This window comes from Sprattus sprattus, assembly GCF_963457725.1.
Source record: "Sprattus sprattus genome assembly, chromosome: 1".
Taxonomy (NCBI): domain Eukaryota; kingdom Metazoa; phylum Chordata; class Actinopteri; order Clupeiformes; family Clupeidae; genus Sprattus; species Sprattus sprattus.
Genome location: NC_137920.1, coordinates 25,458,599 through 25,473,598, shown reverse-complemented (window position 1 = coordinate 25,473,598; position 15,000 = coordinate 25,458,599). Strand labels below are relative to the sequence as shown.

The following is a 15,000-nucleotide window of genomic DNA, read 5'->3' as shown; positions in this document are numbered from 1 at the left end:
AGAAAACAATACAACAGTGCAAAACAATACAGCAGTGCTAAACAGTGCAATGGTCAACAAGTCTTAAAAAATATATACAAACAATAGTGCAAAGTGGAGAGTCCAGGAAGAGCAGGAATAAATAAATACTATATGGTATGATTATGACGGTTATACAGAAAGGGTGGAATAAATAGATATGGTTGCAGGGGTAATTGTACAATGAGTTATTTTTTTCAGTGCCACAGAGGGTTAGCTGTTCAGGAGAGAGACAGCAAGAGGGAAGAAACTGTTTTTGTTTCTGGAGGTTTTGGCGAACAGAGATCTGTAGCGCCTACCAGAGGGGAGGAGTTGGAACATCTTGTGGCCAGGGTGAGAGGGGTCTGCTGCTGCAGTTATTTAAGTATCTAATCTTCAATTTAATTTAGCTGGTTTTGCATACCTGATCGCGAGAATCAGAAAGTTTATAGAACATGATGGTATCTAGATCACCAAAGGACCCCAGTTAGTATGCGTGCAAATTTACCAGAGCAAACTGATCTGTTGTTGGTGTTTTCCAAGGTTTTTGCATAACTTTTTTGGAAGTTATCTCTCAAGTTTTAGAACTAAACTCCTCAATGCTGCTTCAATGCTGGTGTGTTCAGCCTGACATTCAGCTGCAAGGGTAGCAAACATTTTAAATTATTTATTTGGTTGTTTGTTAAACTCTGATGTGTTTTCTCTCCAACAGTGCCAAACACCAGATAAGACATGATTGATTTTACATTACTGTTCTGTATATGGCTTAACCTTCCTTGCTCATATATTAATATGGAACAAACAACAGCTGGTAGATTCGTCATGTTCATTAGTCATCAAGGCAGCGAGTGCCATAGCAGTGTAGCATAGTGAGCAATGTAATGGCTGCTCTGGGCATTTTAATTTGAAAATCTTGTTAGACTGTGACACAAGGTGGCATATCAGATGTTGGCACTTTCTGATGATGGAACTGAGGCTAACTCCGACCACTGAAAGTGGGGGCTATCAGGACATGATTGTGACGTGGTCATGTCAATCTTATCACATGGGGCACAGGTGAAGTTTCTGCCTCAGGTATGTGTGTGTGTGTGTGTGTGTGTGTGTGTGTGTGTGTGTGTGTGTGTGTGTGTGTGTGTGTGTGTGTGTGTGTGTGTGTGTGTGTGTGTGTGTGTGTGTGTGTGTGTGTGTTGGTATGTGTGTGTGTGTGTTTGTGTTTGTGTGTGTGTGTGTGTGTGTCTGTGTGTGTGTGTGTGTGTGTGTGTGTGTGTGTGTGTGTGTGTGTGTGTTTGTGTTTGTGTTTGTGTTGGTGTGTGGTTGTGTGTGTGTGTGTGTGTGTGTGTGTGTGTGTGTGTGTGTGTGTCTGTTTGTGTGTGTGTATGTGTCTGTGTGTGAACTACAGGGTGTGCCCTTACTTGAGTTTGGGTTTGGGGGTGCTCATGACGCTCTCGTTGTCGTCCATCTCGGGGCCGCTGTCGCTCTGGTTGTACACCTCCAGGCTGTCGTACAGCAGGTCCAGATCCTCCTCCACCTCCTGCGTCTGGTCCACCGGGTCCGAGTCCAGAACCTGGACACCCGGAGAAAGAGACGCACGCTCGTGTCAAAATATAAGTCCTGACTCTTCACTCAACTTTCATTTCAATTACCCTGCATTTATTATGTATTATTTATTATTTTGCACACTTTTCGACACTTTCATTAAAAGCAATTCAGAGTGTAGCCAGAGTCAGCGGCTACAGCGCTGTGTCTTGACTAAACCTCGCTCCTCACCACTTTTATCAAAAGCAATTAAGAGTGTAGCCAGAGTAAACTAAACTAAACCTCACTCCTCAACACTTTAAGAGACGTGCTGGTGGTACCTATGGGTTTAAGCTTCCTTAGTAGCACGCCCACCTCCCATGCTCAAGGTTGTGAGTTTAAGTGTGACACGGGACGGTGCTTGTCAACAACATGCAGTGCAAATTGAGTACAGACATATTTATTGGTGGGTCTACTCCCTTAATATATTAACCATGACTATGTTGTGCCTGGCACACAGTTCTACCAGTAGTTTATAAAAACACAATTCATACAGGACAACAACAAATATACCTGTCAATATATAATAAAACTTGCTCCTCAGACATTTGTAGTTGTAAATGCAAAGGGGTTATAGTTTATTTAATGGCAAGTCATTCCTCCTCAGCAGAAAATTAAATGAGTCATCTTTCTGCTAGGGATGAAAAACCAGTGAGTCAGAACCTGACGTAAACCCATCAGGCCATCATCTCGCTGACAAAGAAACCTGTGTCTCTGCTGATAAACTGCTCTACACCGCAATTTCTCCTTTCAACGACGGATAGAAACATCCAGCAAAACACGTGAAATTGGGACGTAGTTATGTTTTGGCCCAGGATGGGCTACTTTGATTGGATGATCCTGAGAAGAGAGTCCCGGTGATTGGCTGTTCATTCCAATGGGGGCGGAGAAACAGGAACAACCGACTTATTTAAAATACTTTATTCTAAATAATACTTAAAACTGTTAGAATTTAAACTATTTAACCTTTAACTTTACCAATATATTTTAAATAAATTAATTATTCAATTTCAGCATTAAAAGTAGAATAAAGAAATAATTATTCAAATTCAGAAAGTAATAAAATAAATGTTTTCAGTGTTCTCTTGGCTTTAGCTGTACGATCGACTTCACACAAAAAGGTCATTGTCCATAGAGCACTCATTAAGACAGAAATAGGACTGCTTTTGCTTCCCTGTTATTTAGCTGGTCTTCACTATTGCTTCAGTCTTTTCTTATGTGGCTTCTGAGCGCCAATCAAACGCTCTCATTGAAAGGCTCTTTGAGGCCAAGGCCTAGCCTGCGGGCTGTCTTTTGAAGAGCCCCGTCCAAGAATTGCCCAGCGCCCATCACTGCCACAGACAGATCTTCCAAAAAAAAAAAACCCAACTCATGTTTGGGAAGGGGAAGCTATGCAGAAGAAAGAGGAGCTTATAATTCCTCCACTTCCTCCTCATGGTAAGTCAACTTAAAAGAAATGTGTGCGTGTGTGTGTGTGGGAGAGAGAGAGAGTGAGTGAGTGTGTGTAGGTCTGTGTGTGAGAGTGTTTTTGTGTGTGAGTCAGGGGGGTGTGGGGTGCAGTATTCAGAGCAAAACAGAAAGTTGTCAAGAGAAACAGATGGGAAGGGAGGGGGGAGAGAAGCACAGTGGGAGGGAAAGAGATGGCGAGAGGATAGGAGAGAAGAGGAGAGGAAAGAAAGAAAAAATGCCACAAACAAGTTTTGAGCACGACCAGACAGGCCTTTGAGTGAAGTGTCAAATACAGCACACCATGTGTGACATCTCTGTAACGTCTCTTTAGTATTTATATGCAGTATAGAATATGTAACGTCTTTGTAATGTCTCTTTAGTGTTCATATACAGCATAAAATATGTAACGTCCCTTTAGTGGCTATATGTAACGTCTCTGTAACGTTTCTTTACTGCTTATAGACAGTATAAAATGTGTAGCATCTCTGTACCATCACTTTAGTGTTGATATACAGAATAAAATATGTAACTTTTTGAGTACTTAAATACAGGACACCGTATCTAATCTCTCTCTAATGTAATTTTAGTATTTAAATACAGTACACCGTATCTAATGTCTTTGTAACGTCACTTTAGTATTTAAATACGGGACACCGTATCTAATGTCTCTGTAATGTCACTTTAGTACACACTACACACACATGTTCTGTCGCCTGCAGAATGGGAGACGGAGCAAAAAAGTGCTGAACAATTGTTTGCCCTTGGGCTGAACCAGCCCTGGCTGGAGCTTTGCTGCTGACCTGGCATAATTAGGTCACTTCCTGTTTGACTCAGAGTGCGAGTGTGTGTCTGCCCATGTGTGTGTGTGTGTGTGTGTGTGTGTGTGCATGTGTGCCTGAATAGGTGTGTGTGTGTGTGGCTGTGTGTGCACTCGTGTGTCTGTGTGTGTGTGTGTGGCTGTGTGCGTGTCCATGTGTGTGTGTGTGTGTGTGTGTGTGTGTGTGTGTGTGTGTGTGTGTGTGTGTGTGTGTGTGTGTGTGTGTGTGTGTGTGTAAGGGAACAGGAAGGTCACTGGGACGGCACAGGCGCTGGAGGAGAGTGAGCCTTAAACCAATTAGGTGACGTTCAGGAAGTGAGGAGGTTAGAGACACAGAGAGAGAGAGAGAGCTTTGATAAAGAGCTAGATTTCAATGTTGGCTGGAAAGACGGATGGTAAAAGGGTGTGTGTGTGTGTTTGTGTGTCTGCGTGAGTGTGTAAATGTGGGCGTGCCTGTGGGTGTGTGCGACTGTGTGTGTGTGTGTGTGTGTGTTTCTGTGTGTGTGTGTGTGTGTGTGTGTGTGTGTGTGTTTAAACACTCCTCTACTAACTATGTCCCCCTCAGGGTATAGAGTAGGACTAAATTGGGCCAATGACCACGGAAAGAGAGAGAGAGAAAGAGAGAGAAAGAGAGAGAGAGACAGAGAGAGAAAGAGAGAACGACAGAGGGGACAGAGAGAGAGAGAGCGAGATGGAGAGAGATAGCCAGAGAGAGAAAGATAATGAAAGAGAGAGAGAGAAAGAGAGAGCCACAGAGAGAGAGAGAGATGGAGACAGAGAGAGAGAGAGAGGGGACAGAGAGAGAGAGATATAGCCAGAGAGAGAGAGAGAATGAGAGACAGTGAGAGCCAGAGAGAGGGAGAGCGAGAGAGCGAGAGAGAGAGAGAGATGGAGACAGAGGGACAGAGCCAAACACACACACACTAACTAAGAGAGAACACAGGAGCAGACTGCATTGTACTCTAAAGGTTAGTAAGGTAGCCAAACATGTAAGCATCCTCTCTCACATGTTTGTATCCTTAGTCCTCTCTCCAATGTTTGTGTACTTTGCCTTTATATTTATTTTGCCCACAAGCTGGTTTCCCAGAGCTTAAGTATGTACTATCATTCCTAGGGGGGTTATTCACATCTCTTATATAAGTATGTACTATCATTCATATGGGAGTTATTCACATCTCATATATAAGTATGTACTATCATCCTTATAATGATTTGTTATACCTCATACATAAGTATGTACTATCATCCCTCTGATGTTTTTTTTATATTTCATACATAAGTATGTACTATCATCCCTCTGATGTTTATTTATATCTCATATATGAGTATGTACTATCATCACTATGGGAGGTTATACATATCTCATATGTATGTACTGAAATCATATATCGGTGCCATTGGCCCTCACAGGGTATGGACATGCGATTGTGTATTAGTGTGTTATTGTTGCTGGTGTAATAAGCACTGCCTCGGAGATCTGCTATTACTGAGGAGATTAAGCCCAGTGATTTGTGGCACAATCCTGGAACAGGACTATGTTATTATATCAAACAGCGTGTGTGTCTGTGTGTGTATGTGTGTGTGTCTGTGTGTGTGAATGTGTGTGTGTGTGAGTTGGTGCAGTGGTTTGTGAAGAGTCCGCGATGAGAGATTTAATCAGAGAAGCAGATTGCCCCGAGCTGTGTTGATAAAATCGTGTGTTTCATACTTGACTGCAGGGATGGAGAAATGAGAATGGATTGGGTTTGTATCCGTGTGTGTGTAAAAGAGAGAGACAGAGAGAGAGAGAGAGATGAAAAGATGGAGCGTCTATATGTATGTGTGTGTGTGTGTGTGTGTGTGTGTGTGTGTGTGTGTGTGTGTGTGTGTGTTCGTGACAAAAAGAGGGGATTTGTGCATGCCTCTGTGTGTTTGTGTGTGTGTGTGTGTGTGTGTGTGTGTGTGTGTGTGTGTGTGTGTGGGTGTGTGTGTGTGTATATGTGCTAAGTCCTCATGACCGCTGTGGAAAGGAAGCAATATCAGACAGATAAAAGTGAGATATTACCTCGTCTGTTACTTTGAACCTCTTCAGAAGAGCCACAAACTTCTGCTTGAAATTGGGTTGCTGTAATGGGGGGAGGGGAGGGGAGGGCAGAGAGATAGAGAGAGAGAGAGAGAGAGAGAGAGAGAGAGCAGAAAACAGAAATAGATAATACATACATTAGATACATTAGTAAGTAACATAAGATAATACATATATCATCATCATATATTAATGAATTCTATTCTATTAAAACCCACACACACACACACACACACACTCAACACACACTCTCTCACACACACACACACACACACTCTGACATAAGTACAGTGAACCTGAGGCTACTGATAATGAAGTGTGACCGATACTTCCTTATCTCTTTTTCTCATCTTTCACCTGTGCGTTCTGCACTATAAGTGTCTAGTATTACAGACAGAAACGCAGAACCGGAGAATCTCTGTGCCCTTCCTAACCTCCTGAGAACCTTGTGTCCTCTGTAGTTGGCATTTTTTTTAACCCTAACTAGTAAGGAAATCACAAAAAAAAAGAGAAATTGGATAACACTTTTTTTTCTTGGCTCCCAGGAGGATATAAAGAGGATATTCTGATACTGACTCAACATACTCTGCCTGGCGACGATCGGTTCTATTAAAGCCCTTTTTTTAAATTTGGTTACTTAACAGATGCTGTCCTCTGAAAGCCACTTAAGGAGTGATGTTTCAGGAGCTGATCGGCGGCAACGAACCTCGACGTGAAATCAAACATGGAGGATTACGCTGCACCCACCAGACGGGATTAAAAGAGACGACGCCGGCAGTAAACAAAGACTTAAGACTTAAGAGAGAAAAAAATGACAGAGGATGGGACAAAAAAAAAAACTGGTTTTGGTCTCTCAGGTTGCCTTTTTTAATAGGAGAGAGAGAGAGAGAGAGAGAGAGAGAGAGAGAGAGAAATAGGAAGAAAAAAGAAATGAGAATAAAAAGAATAGAATGACACACCTCATCCAAACCGATTAGCCAGGCTGAACCTGTTTGACCTTTGGAGGGTGTGACACTGGAGCATATGTTCTCCCATGCTGAGAGCCAAAGGAGGGCCAGAAGTGTGTGTGTGTGTGTGTGTGTGTGTGTGTGTGTGTGTGTATGTGTGTGTGTGTGTGATGTGGCCGCCAAGGTGTGCTTACATTGGTGTGTTTGGTATGTTTGTCTGTTTGTGCTTGTGTGTTTGAGCTTAGGCCATTCAAGCTATAGCACGCCTGAGTGTGTGTGTGCTTGTGTGTGTGTGTGTGTGTGTGTGCGTGTGTGAGTATTTGTCTGTACTCATGCCTGAGGGTGCCGCCAGTTTTCTGTGTAGGTGAGTTTGTAAAACTATGTGTCTGTATATGTGTGTGTGTGTGTGTGTGCATGTGTGTGCATGCGTACGTGTGTGTGTGTGTGTGTGTGTGTGTGCATGCGTACGTGTGTGTCCCTCCCCTGATCCCTGATGGCACCTCTTCTCTCGACTAAGCCAGGGGATTACCTCATCGCCTTCTGTGGCCTTCTAGAAAAACACACTGATGCCAATAACAGTCCATCAGGTCAGACAATCCTCCAGTTGGTCCCTATGACAGGGCTTCCTTTGACAACAGCCAGATTCTCTTCTTAAAAGGTGGAGTCTATGATTCTAATGAAAGGTTGTTGTTGATATTTGAGCTCAAGACCCAATCAAATAACATCCCTCCCTTCAATGCTCCTGTAGCAACGCAATGATTGGCTGGAATGGTGTCCGGCTCGGATACTTAACCCCCAACAGTTTAGAGAGCCAGGACTGTGTACAAACACAGGAGTGCACACGCTGAAATAAACAGCTAGGACTGTGAGGAGTAATCTGCTGAACTTGACGTAAAATGTGTTGGATTCGAATCACAAACTGTACATTTTTGTTCTCCATACCTATAATCTAGTGCTTTAAATCCACACCACAATGCAATCTAGCACAACCAAATATTCCACCAGCACACACGGAAACCAGCAACGTAATTGTTCATCTTTACAATGCTGTCATCAAATCTTCCCCGTCTGGCTAATCAGTCTGGCAGTAGAGATATGACTGAACAATCTGTCAGGATTTGGTTTCTGATGACCTTTGGGGGTTTTTCCCAGCAGCAGACTGATAGGACACTCTGCCATTACGCTGACCACATTTGAATGTCCTTGCTTGCGTGTATGAAAGCGGACTTCTGTGTCTACTTACACTTCCCTCTTGATTTTCTCTTGAATAACAAACAAAATGAGAAGCGGAGGCCAGGCTGCCTGTTGACCTATTATTATGACGGATGCGTACAGTATGACTCCACTTGTGGCTTGTCTTGCCGTCTGTCTGTAGGCCAAGCTAAATCAAAACATGTGCTAATGACTACACACTAGAGTGGGTTGCTAAATGGCTGCTGAAATGTCTCATTGGCATAAAGGATATGCAAACACACACACATATGCAAACACACACACACACGCGCACATACAAACACACACACACACACACACACACACACACATAAAACACGCTGAAATGTCTCATTGGCATAAAGGAACAGAGGGAAGTGAGTCACAATAGAGGAGCAGCTGATTGTGTTGCAATACAGAACTATGGAATAGAGAGTTTTCAGTTCTTTAATGAATGTAGTGTGGATTGCAGACACTGAGACTTCCTCCCTGATCTACTCACAGCTATTCATAGTTAGCTAGGTGCTATATAGAAAAGCCAGTGCCAAATAGATAGCTAAGGGCTGCAGAGTTAGCCTAGCATGTGGTGCATTCAGTGCTCCATAGAAATGTACCTGTTAAAAGCATAAGGCTCATTATCTTTGTTAGTGTCACACACACTCTCTCTCTCCTGACTGTTAGTTGTAAGCATAAAGGCCTGATCTGGAGTCAGTGTCTTTGTCTTGACTCAAGCGTCAGCCTTTGAGAGCACGATCTCCTGTGCAACCTCAGATCAGTGGGGTTAGAGAGCACCTGTCCCGCCCGAGAACACCCTTACCCCGGTCATGTCCCGCCCGAGAGCACCCTTACTCTGGTCATGTCCCACTGAGAGCACCCTTACTCTGGTCATGTCCCACCTGAGAGCACCCTTACCCTGGTCATGTCCCACCTGAGAGCACCCTTACCCTGGTCATGTCCCACTGAGAGCACCCTTACTCTGGTCATGTCCCACCTGAGAGCACCCTTACCCTGGTCATGTCCCACTGAGAGCACCCTTACTCTGGTCATGTCCCACCTGAGAGCACCCTTACCCTGGTCATGTCCCACCTGAGAGCACCCTTACCCTGGTCATGTCCCACCTGAGAGCACCCTTACCCTGGTCATGTCCCACTGAGAGCACCCTTACTCTGGTCATGTCCCACCTGAGAGCACCCTTACCCTGGTCATGTCCCACTGAGAGCACCCTTACTCTGGTCATGTCCCACCTGAGAGCACCCTTACCCTGGTCATGTCCCATCTGAGAGCACCCTTACCCTGGTCATGTCTCGCTCGAGAGCACCCTTACCCTGGTCCTGTCTCGCTCGAGAGCACCCTTACCCTGGTCATGTCCCACCTGAGAGCACCCTTACCCTGGTCATGTCCCACCTGAGAGCACCCTTACCCTGGTCATGTCCCGCCTGAGAGCACCCTTACCCTGGTCATGTCCCCACTGAGAGCACCCTTACCCTGGTAATGTCCCACCTGAGAGCACCCTTACCCTGGTAATGTCCCACCTGAGAGCACCCTTACCCTGGTCATGTCCCACCTGAGAGCACCCTTACCCTGGTCATGTCCCGCCTGAGAGCACCCTTACCCTGGTAATGTCCCACCTGAGAGCACCCTTACCCTGGTCATGTCCCACCTGAGAGCACCCTTACCCTGGTCATGTCCCACCTGAGAGCACCCTTACCCTGGTCATGTCCCGCCTGAGAGCACCCTTACTCTGGTCATGTCCCACCTGAGAGCACCCTTACCCTGGTCATGTCCCACCTGAGAACACCCTTACCCTGGTCATGTCCCCACTGAGAACACCCTTACCCTGGTCCTGTCCCACCTGAGAGCACCCTTACCCTGGTCCTGTCTCGCTCGAGAGCACCCTTACCCTGGTCATGGAGGTGGTCCTGATCATTTTCCTCCGTGACTTCTTTGGCTTTCTCTGGACATCATCGTCCTCGTCATAGAGGTCCTGTGACGAAGAGGTAGTATAACAGTATAACGTCTTTAGTAATGGTCACAACGTCTTACTGACTGGCCACACACTTTTACCTCACTTTTCTAAAACACTGGGGTTCTACTAAGGGCAACGCAGTTCTAGTTCAGAACTCTGGCATGTTCTAACTAGCTCCAATATAGAATGTGTGTAGTCGGAAAACATTCCATAGATGTTCTGAACCATTTCTGAGGTGAGAATTAAAATAGTGTATACGTATGACTTCTAAAAATCAACCCAATGTCATAGATCGGATCAACCATAACCCTATAGATATAGGTATAGGTACTGCGGAAGGATTCCTATAGCGCGATTCTATGAGTATGGTAGCCACAGAGGAATGTGGAATGTGTTTTGTTTTTGGCCTGTGAACAGAGCCTGACCTGGGCTTGGGCTGCGTCATCACTGGCCTCCTGCTCTGAGGAGTAGCTGTCATCATCGTCCTCCGAGTAGTTGTCCATGTCTGGGGAGCGGTCTGAGGGACAGAAGGTGGATCAGGTTAACATCAGTGTAACACACACACACAAGCACACACACACACACAGGTCAACACACAATCACAGGTGCACAAAGCAAACCTGTCTTATTGAGGCCAAAGGCACCCATACACACACACACACACACAAACACACACCCATAGCTATAAACACAACAAACCCATTCATACACACACACACACACACACACACGCATTTGAATTTTCACTCACTACAGACATACACACAGTTCATACACACAGTTCACACACACACCCACACACCCACACACACAAACACACACACACACAGTTCACACACACACCCACACACCCACACACACAAACACACACACACACACACACACACACACACACAGGTGTACGAATTGGCAAACAAAATGAATTGGACTTTAATTAATTGGACCAGCTGATGTCATATGGCCGTGAGCCCAGCCCATCTGTCTCCTGCTGGCCTGCTGGCACAGAGGGCCCTCTCAGCTGGGGGAACTGCTGTTACATCCCTCCACACTAAACAAATGGCAGCATCCAGCAACTGGGCCCCATTCCGGCTCTGGCGGCTCCAGTTGCCCAAGGCAACCCATGCTGCTGCTGCTGCTGCTGCTTCTGCTTCTGCCCCCCTTACTGCAGCGCATTCAACAACTGACCTGAAACGAGCCTGGGCTCTGGGGCTCACACGCTTCCTGCTCTCTTCCACAGCACTTGCATAACACTACTTGCACACAGTGGTCCATTTGTTAAAACATGCATTATCATCATTAGTCATTAATGGAATGTTAGATTTAAATGAGGATGTTGGGGGGGGGGGGTTAGGGTGATCGCCCTACATCCACTCCAGCCTTGCTACAATACTGTTCACAATATCTGTATAATATTTGTATAATGCTTTTACCATTAGTACCACATTACTGGCACAATACTACAACAATTCTATGACTACTGAGCCAAAAACTGATCCTGGACCAGACGGGGTATGCAGAGGAGAGACTGATGATCTGACTGAGCTCCAAGGACAGTCGACGGATGAATCCCCACTGCAGTCCATCTCTCCTTCAGACAGGGACCATAATGCATTGCAGGCACGATCATCTGTCACCCCCAGTACCCCCCTCCCCCCCACCACCACCACCACCATCCCCGCTATGACCGCTGGTGGTAAGAAATATCCCAGGGGTCTTTGCAGCAGCGGCGGCTTACTGCTCTCCCACTGACCCCAACTGTTTTTAATAAAGCGCCTCTGAGGCTAAATAAAGAAAAAAGGGGGAAGTGGGGGAAGCTCTGTGTGCACTGGGTGTCCCCTTAATGAGAACGGCATGCTGGGAAAAACGGTGAGTGTTAAACTTTAAAGGCTGACCTGATGGATGGACATAAACATTAGCTTTCTGAAAGGCCAGAGTCAGTGGATGGAGACTCACAACACAGGATGTGCCCAGTGTGTACTGTGTCAGTGTGTGTGTGTGTGTGTGTGTGTGTGTGTCTGTGTGTGTACTGTGTCAGCGTGTGTGTGTGTGTGTGTATGTGGGATCCGTGTATTTGTGTATACTGTAAGTGTGTGCGTGTGTGTTTGAGAGAGAGAGAGAGAGAGAGGAAAAGAGAGAAAGAGAGGTTGTGTGTTTGTAATTGAGTAGGTGTGTGTGTGTGTGTGTGTGTGTGTGTAAGTGTAAGCGTGCGTGTCTGCGTTTGTGTGTTAGGGATGTGCATTAGGGATGGGCACGGTTAACGTACATGAATCACTATAACTGTGCACTATTTGGCCTCGGTGAAACAGAATGTCCCCTGTCACAGCTAAGCCTACCTGAAGCCACATCCTCCGGTCAAACACATGCAGCACAAACACTGAACATTATCGTGAATTCCACAATGACTGGGCAGTTTAGCCGCCCAGTACCCTGCAGGGAGATTGCGCAATAGCTGTATGTTGGCAACAGCTCATGTGATAGCGTGAGGAATATTTTACTGGGCTGCTTATCACCAGGTCCCGTGTCAAGGTTGCCCATATTATCCCCTGAGCTGTCACCATCTGTCCCCAAATACTTATATTTCTTTTCTGTAGGTCGTGGGCTACTCCCCTACGCTCAGCTTTTCCTGCACCATCTCCCTCTCCACTCCGGCATGACCTCTTGTCACGACTGGAGACATTCAGCCAATAATGTTTTAGTAAATTATGAAGTCTATTGCTGAAATATTAATATTAGTGTGAAGGCTATTATGCAAAAATATAATTTTAACTGACCCGCCCTCAAATGACCCAAATAATATAATTATTAACTAAATATTGTGGTTTAAGCAGTCACACCCGTTAATTTCGGTTCACTGCACATCAGTGATGCCTACTCCTTTTTTTATAGTGTGACCTCATGCACAGTTAACCACATGTAACCACTAGGATTTCAAGTGTAAACATCTCCCAAAAATCGGCAAAAACGCCCATTCCCAGTGTGTGTCTGTGTGAGTATGTGTCTGTGTGTGTTTGTGTGTGTGAGAGTGAGTGAGTGAGTGAGTGAGTGAGTGAGTGAGTGACTGAGTGACTGAGTGTGTGTATGTGTGAGTATGTGTGTGTGAGTGTTTGTGTGTGTGTCTGTGTGAGTATGTGTGTGTGTGTGTTTGTGTATGTGAGTGTGTGTGTGTGTGCGTGTGTGTGTGTGTGTGTGTGTGTGTGTGTGTGTGTGTGTGTGTGTGTGTGTGTGTGTGTGTGTGTGTGTGTTTGTGTGTGTGATTTTTTTGTGCGTGTGTTTTGTGTGCGTGTGTGTGTGTGTGCGTGTGTGTGTGTGTGTGTGTGTGTGTGTGTGTGTGTGTGTGTGTTGACCTGAGGCTTTGGCCTTGGCTCCCTGTGGTCCGCTGCCATCCTCAGGGTCGATGGGCTGGCTGGAGAGCGAGAACACACTCAGCTCAGCTGCACGCAACGGAGCCTCCTTCACGTTGCTATGGAGACCCAGGATCTGGCCCCCATCTGTAGGGTGCTGCATCACCTGTAAACACACACACACACACACACACACAAGCAGTGTAAGCTCACACATAGTATCAACAAGCACACATGTGCAGACATAAACAGAGTAAGCACACACCAACAGAGACACAGACGCACACATACAGACACAAATACAGTACCAAGCGGACATACACACACACACGCACACATATACATATACACACACACACAAACACACAAACAAACACAGCCATTTAAATACACATTTCCTCTGGTTCCCTTTTTGTTCTACTCCATCCCTTACAAGCCACAGCTCAAAAACACTGACACAGACCCCCGCAACAACTGTCAGGATTATGACATCTCTCTCTCTCTCTCTCTCCCCCCCATCTCCACTTCCTTCTTCTGAAATGACAGGGCCAGTGACAGGCCTCTGGCAGCCCTTAAGGAGCAATCCTGCCAGAGCAATGTGTGTGTGTGTGTGTGTGTGTGTGTGTGTGTGTGTGTGTGTGTGTGTGTGTGTGTGTGTGTGTGTGTGTGCGTGTGCCTCAATGCGTACTATATTTCTGTGTGTGTGGGTGATTGTGTACATGCGTGGTTGTGTGTGTGTGTGTGTGTGTGCGTGTGTGTGTGTGTGTGTTTATGCATGCGTACTGTGTTTGTGTGTATGTGGGTGATTGTGTACTTGTGTGTGTGTGTGTGTGTGTCAAAGGGGGAGAGAGAACCTGTATGTGTGTACATGTGTGTACATGTGTGTGCCTGTGTGTGCATGTTTGTGCATGTGTGTGTGCGTGTGTGTGTGTGTGTGTGTGTGTGTGTGTGTGTGTGTGTGTGTGCATGTGTGTGTGCATGTGTGTGTGTATGAGAAAAAGAGTGTGTGTGTGTCTAAAGGACAACGGGGGCCACACTTATCCCTGCCACCAACTACCATCAGAGCGCGAGAGGGGAAAATTGGGAGTGCAATTGCAGGGACTTAAAAAAAATTGATGTGAGCAGGAAATAGAAAAGAGCAATGAAGGAGGGGGGGGGGGGAGGGAGAAAAAGATGGAGAGAGAGGGGGGGGGGGGGGGGGGGCAACTCTAAATTATCTATGGGATAACTTTTTAAAATGCCAAGGCTTTTAGCATAGAACAGTGGGGTTAAGGAGAAAAATTGAGAAAAGAGGCAGGAAGAGGGAGAGAGGGATAGAGAGAGAGAGAGAGAAAGAGTGATAGAGATAGGGAGAGATATAGAGGGAGACAGAGAGGGAGACAGAGAGGGAGCGAGAGAGACAGAGAGAGAGAGAGAGAGAGAGGGAGGGAGAGAGAGAGAGAAAGGAGGAGGGTTGGTGGTAGAATTGGATGATTATTCAACTCCACACCATCTGGAATCAGTGTGAAGATTCAAGCTAAACACACAGAGGGGGAAAAGAAAAGGAAATATTTCCGCCTGCAGCTCTCCTTCACACACGCACACGCACACGCACACACACACGCACACGCACACGCACAAGCACACACACAACA

At 45.9% G+C, this 15,000-nt stretch overlaps 1 protein-coding gene across 2 annotated transcripts in view; it reads right to left on the bottom strand.

Annotated features, from left to right (window-relative positions):
- LOC308372685 (phosphofurin acidic cluster sorting protein 2-like) overlaps positions 1–15,000 on the bottom strand; it is a gene marked incomplete at its 5' end in the record, with an annotated part of 96,561 nt that overhangs the window by 30,960 nt on the left and 50,601 nt on the right. For both annotated transcript variants that reach the window (XM_080847960.1, XM_080847961.1), the window contains 5 exons: positions 1,410–1,561; positions 5,883–5,942; positions 9,960–10,043; positions 10,451–10,542; positions 13,370–13,532. In XM_080847960.1, the coding sequence (XP_080704086.1) occupies positions 1,410–1,561; positions 5,883–5,942; positions 9,960–10,043; positions 10,451–10,542; positions 13,370–13,532 (551 nt within the window). The remainder of the gene's footprint in view (positions 1–1,409; positions 1,562–5,882; positions 5,943–9,959; positions 10,044–10,450; positions 10,543–13,369; positions 13,533–15,000) is intronic.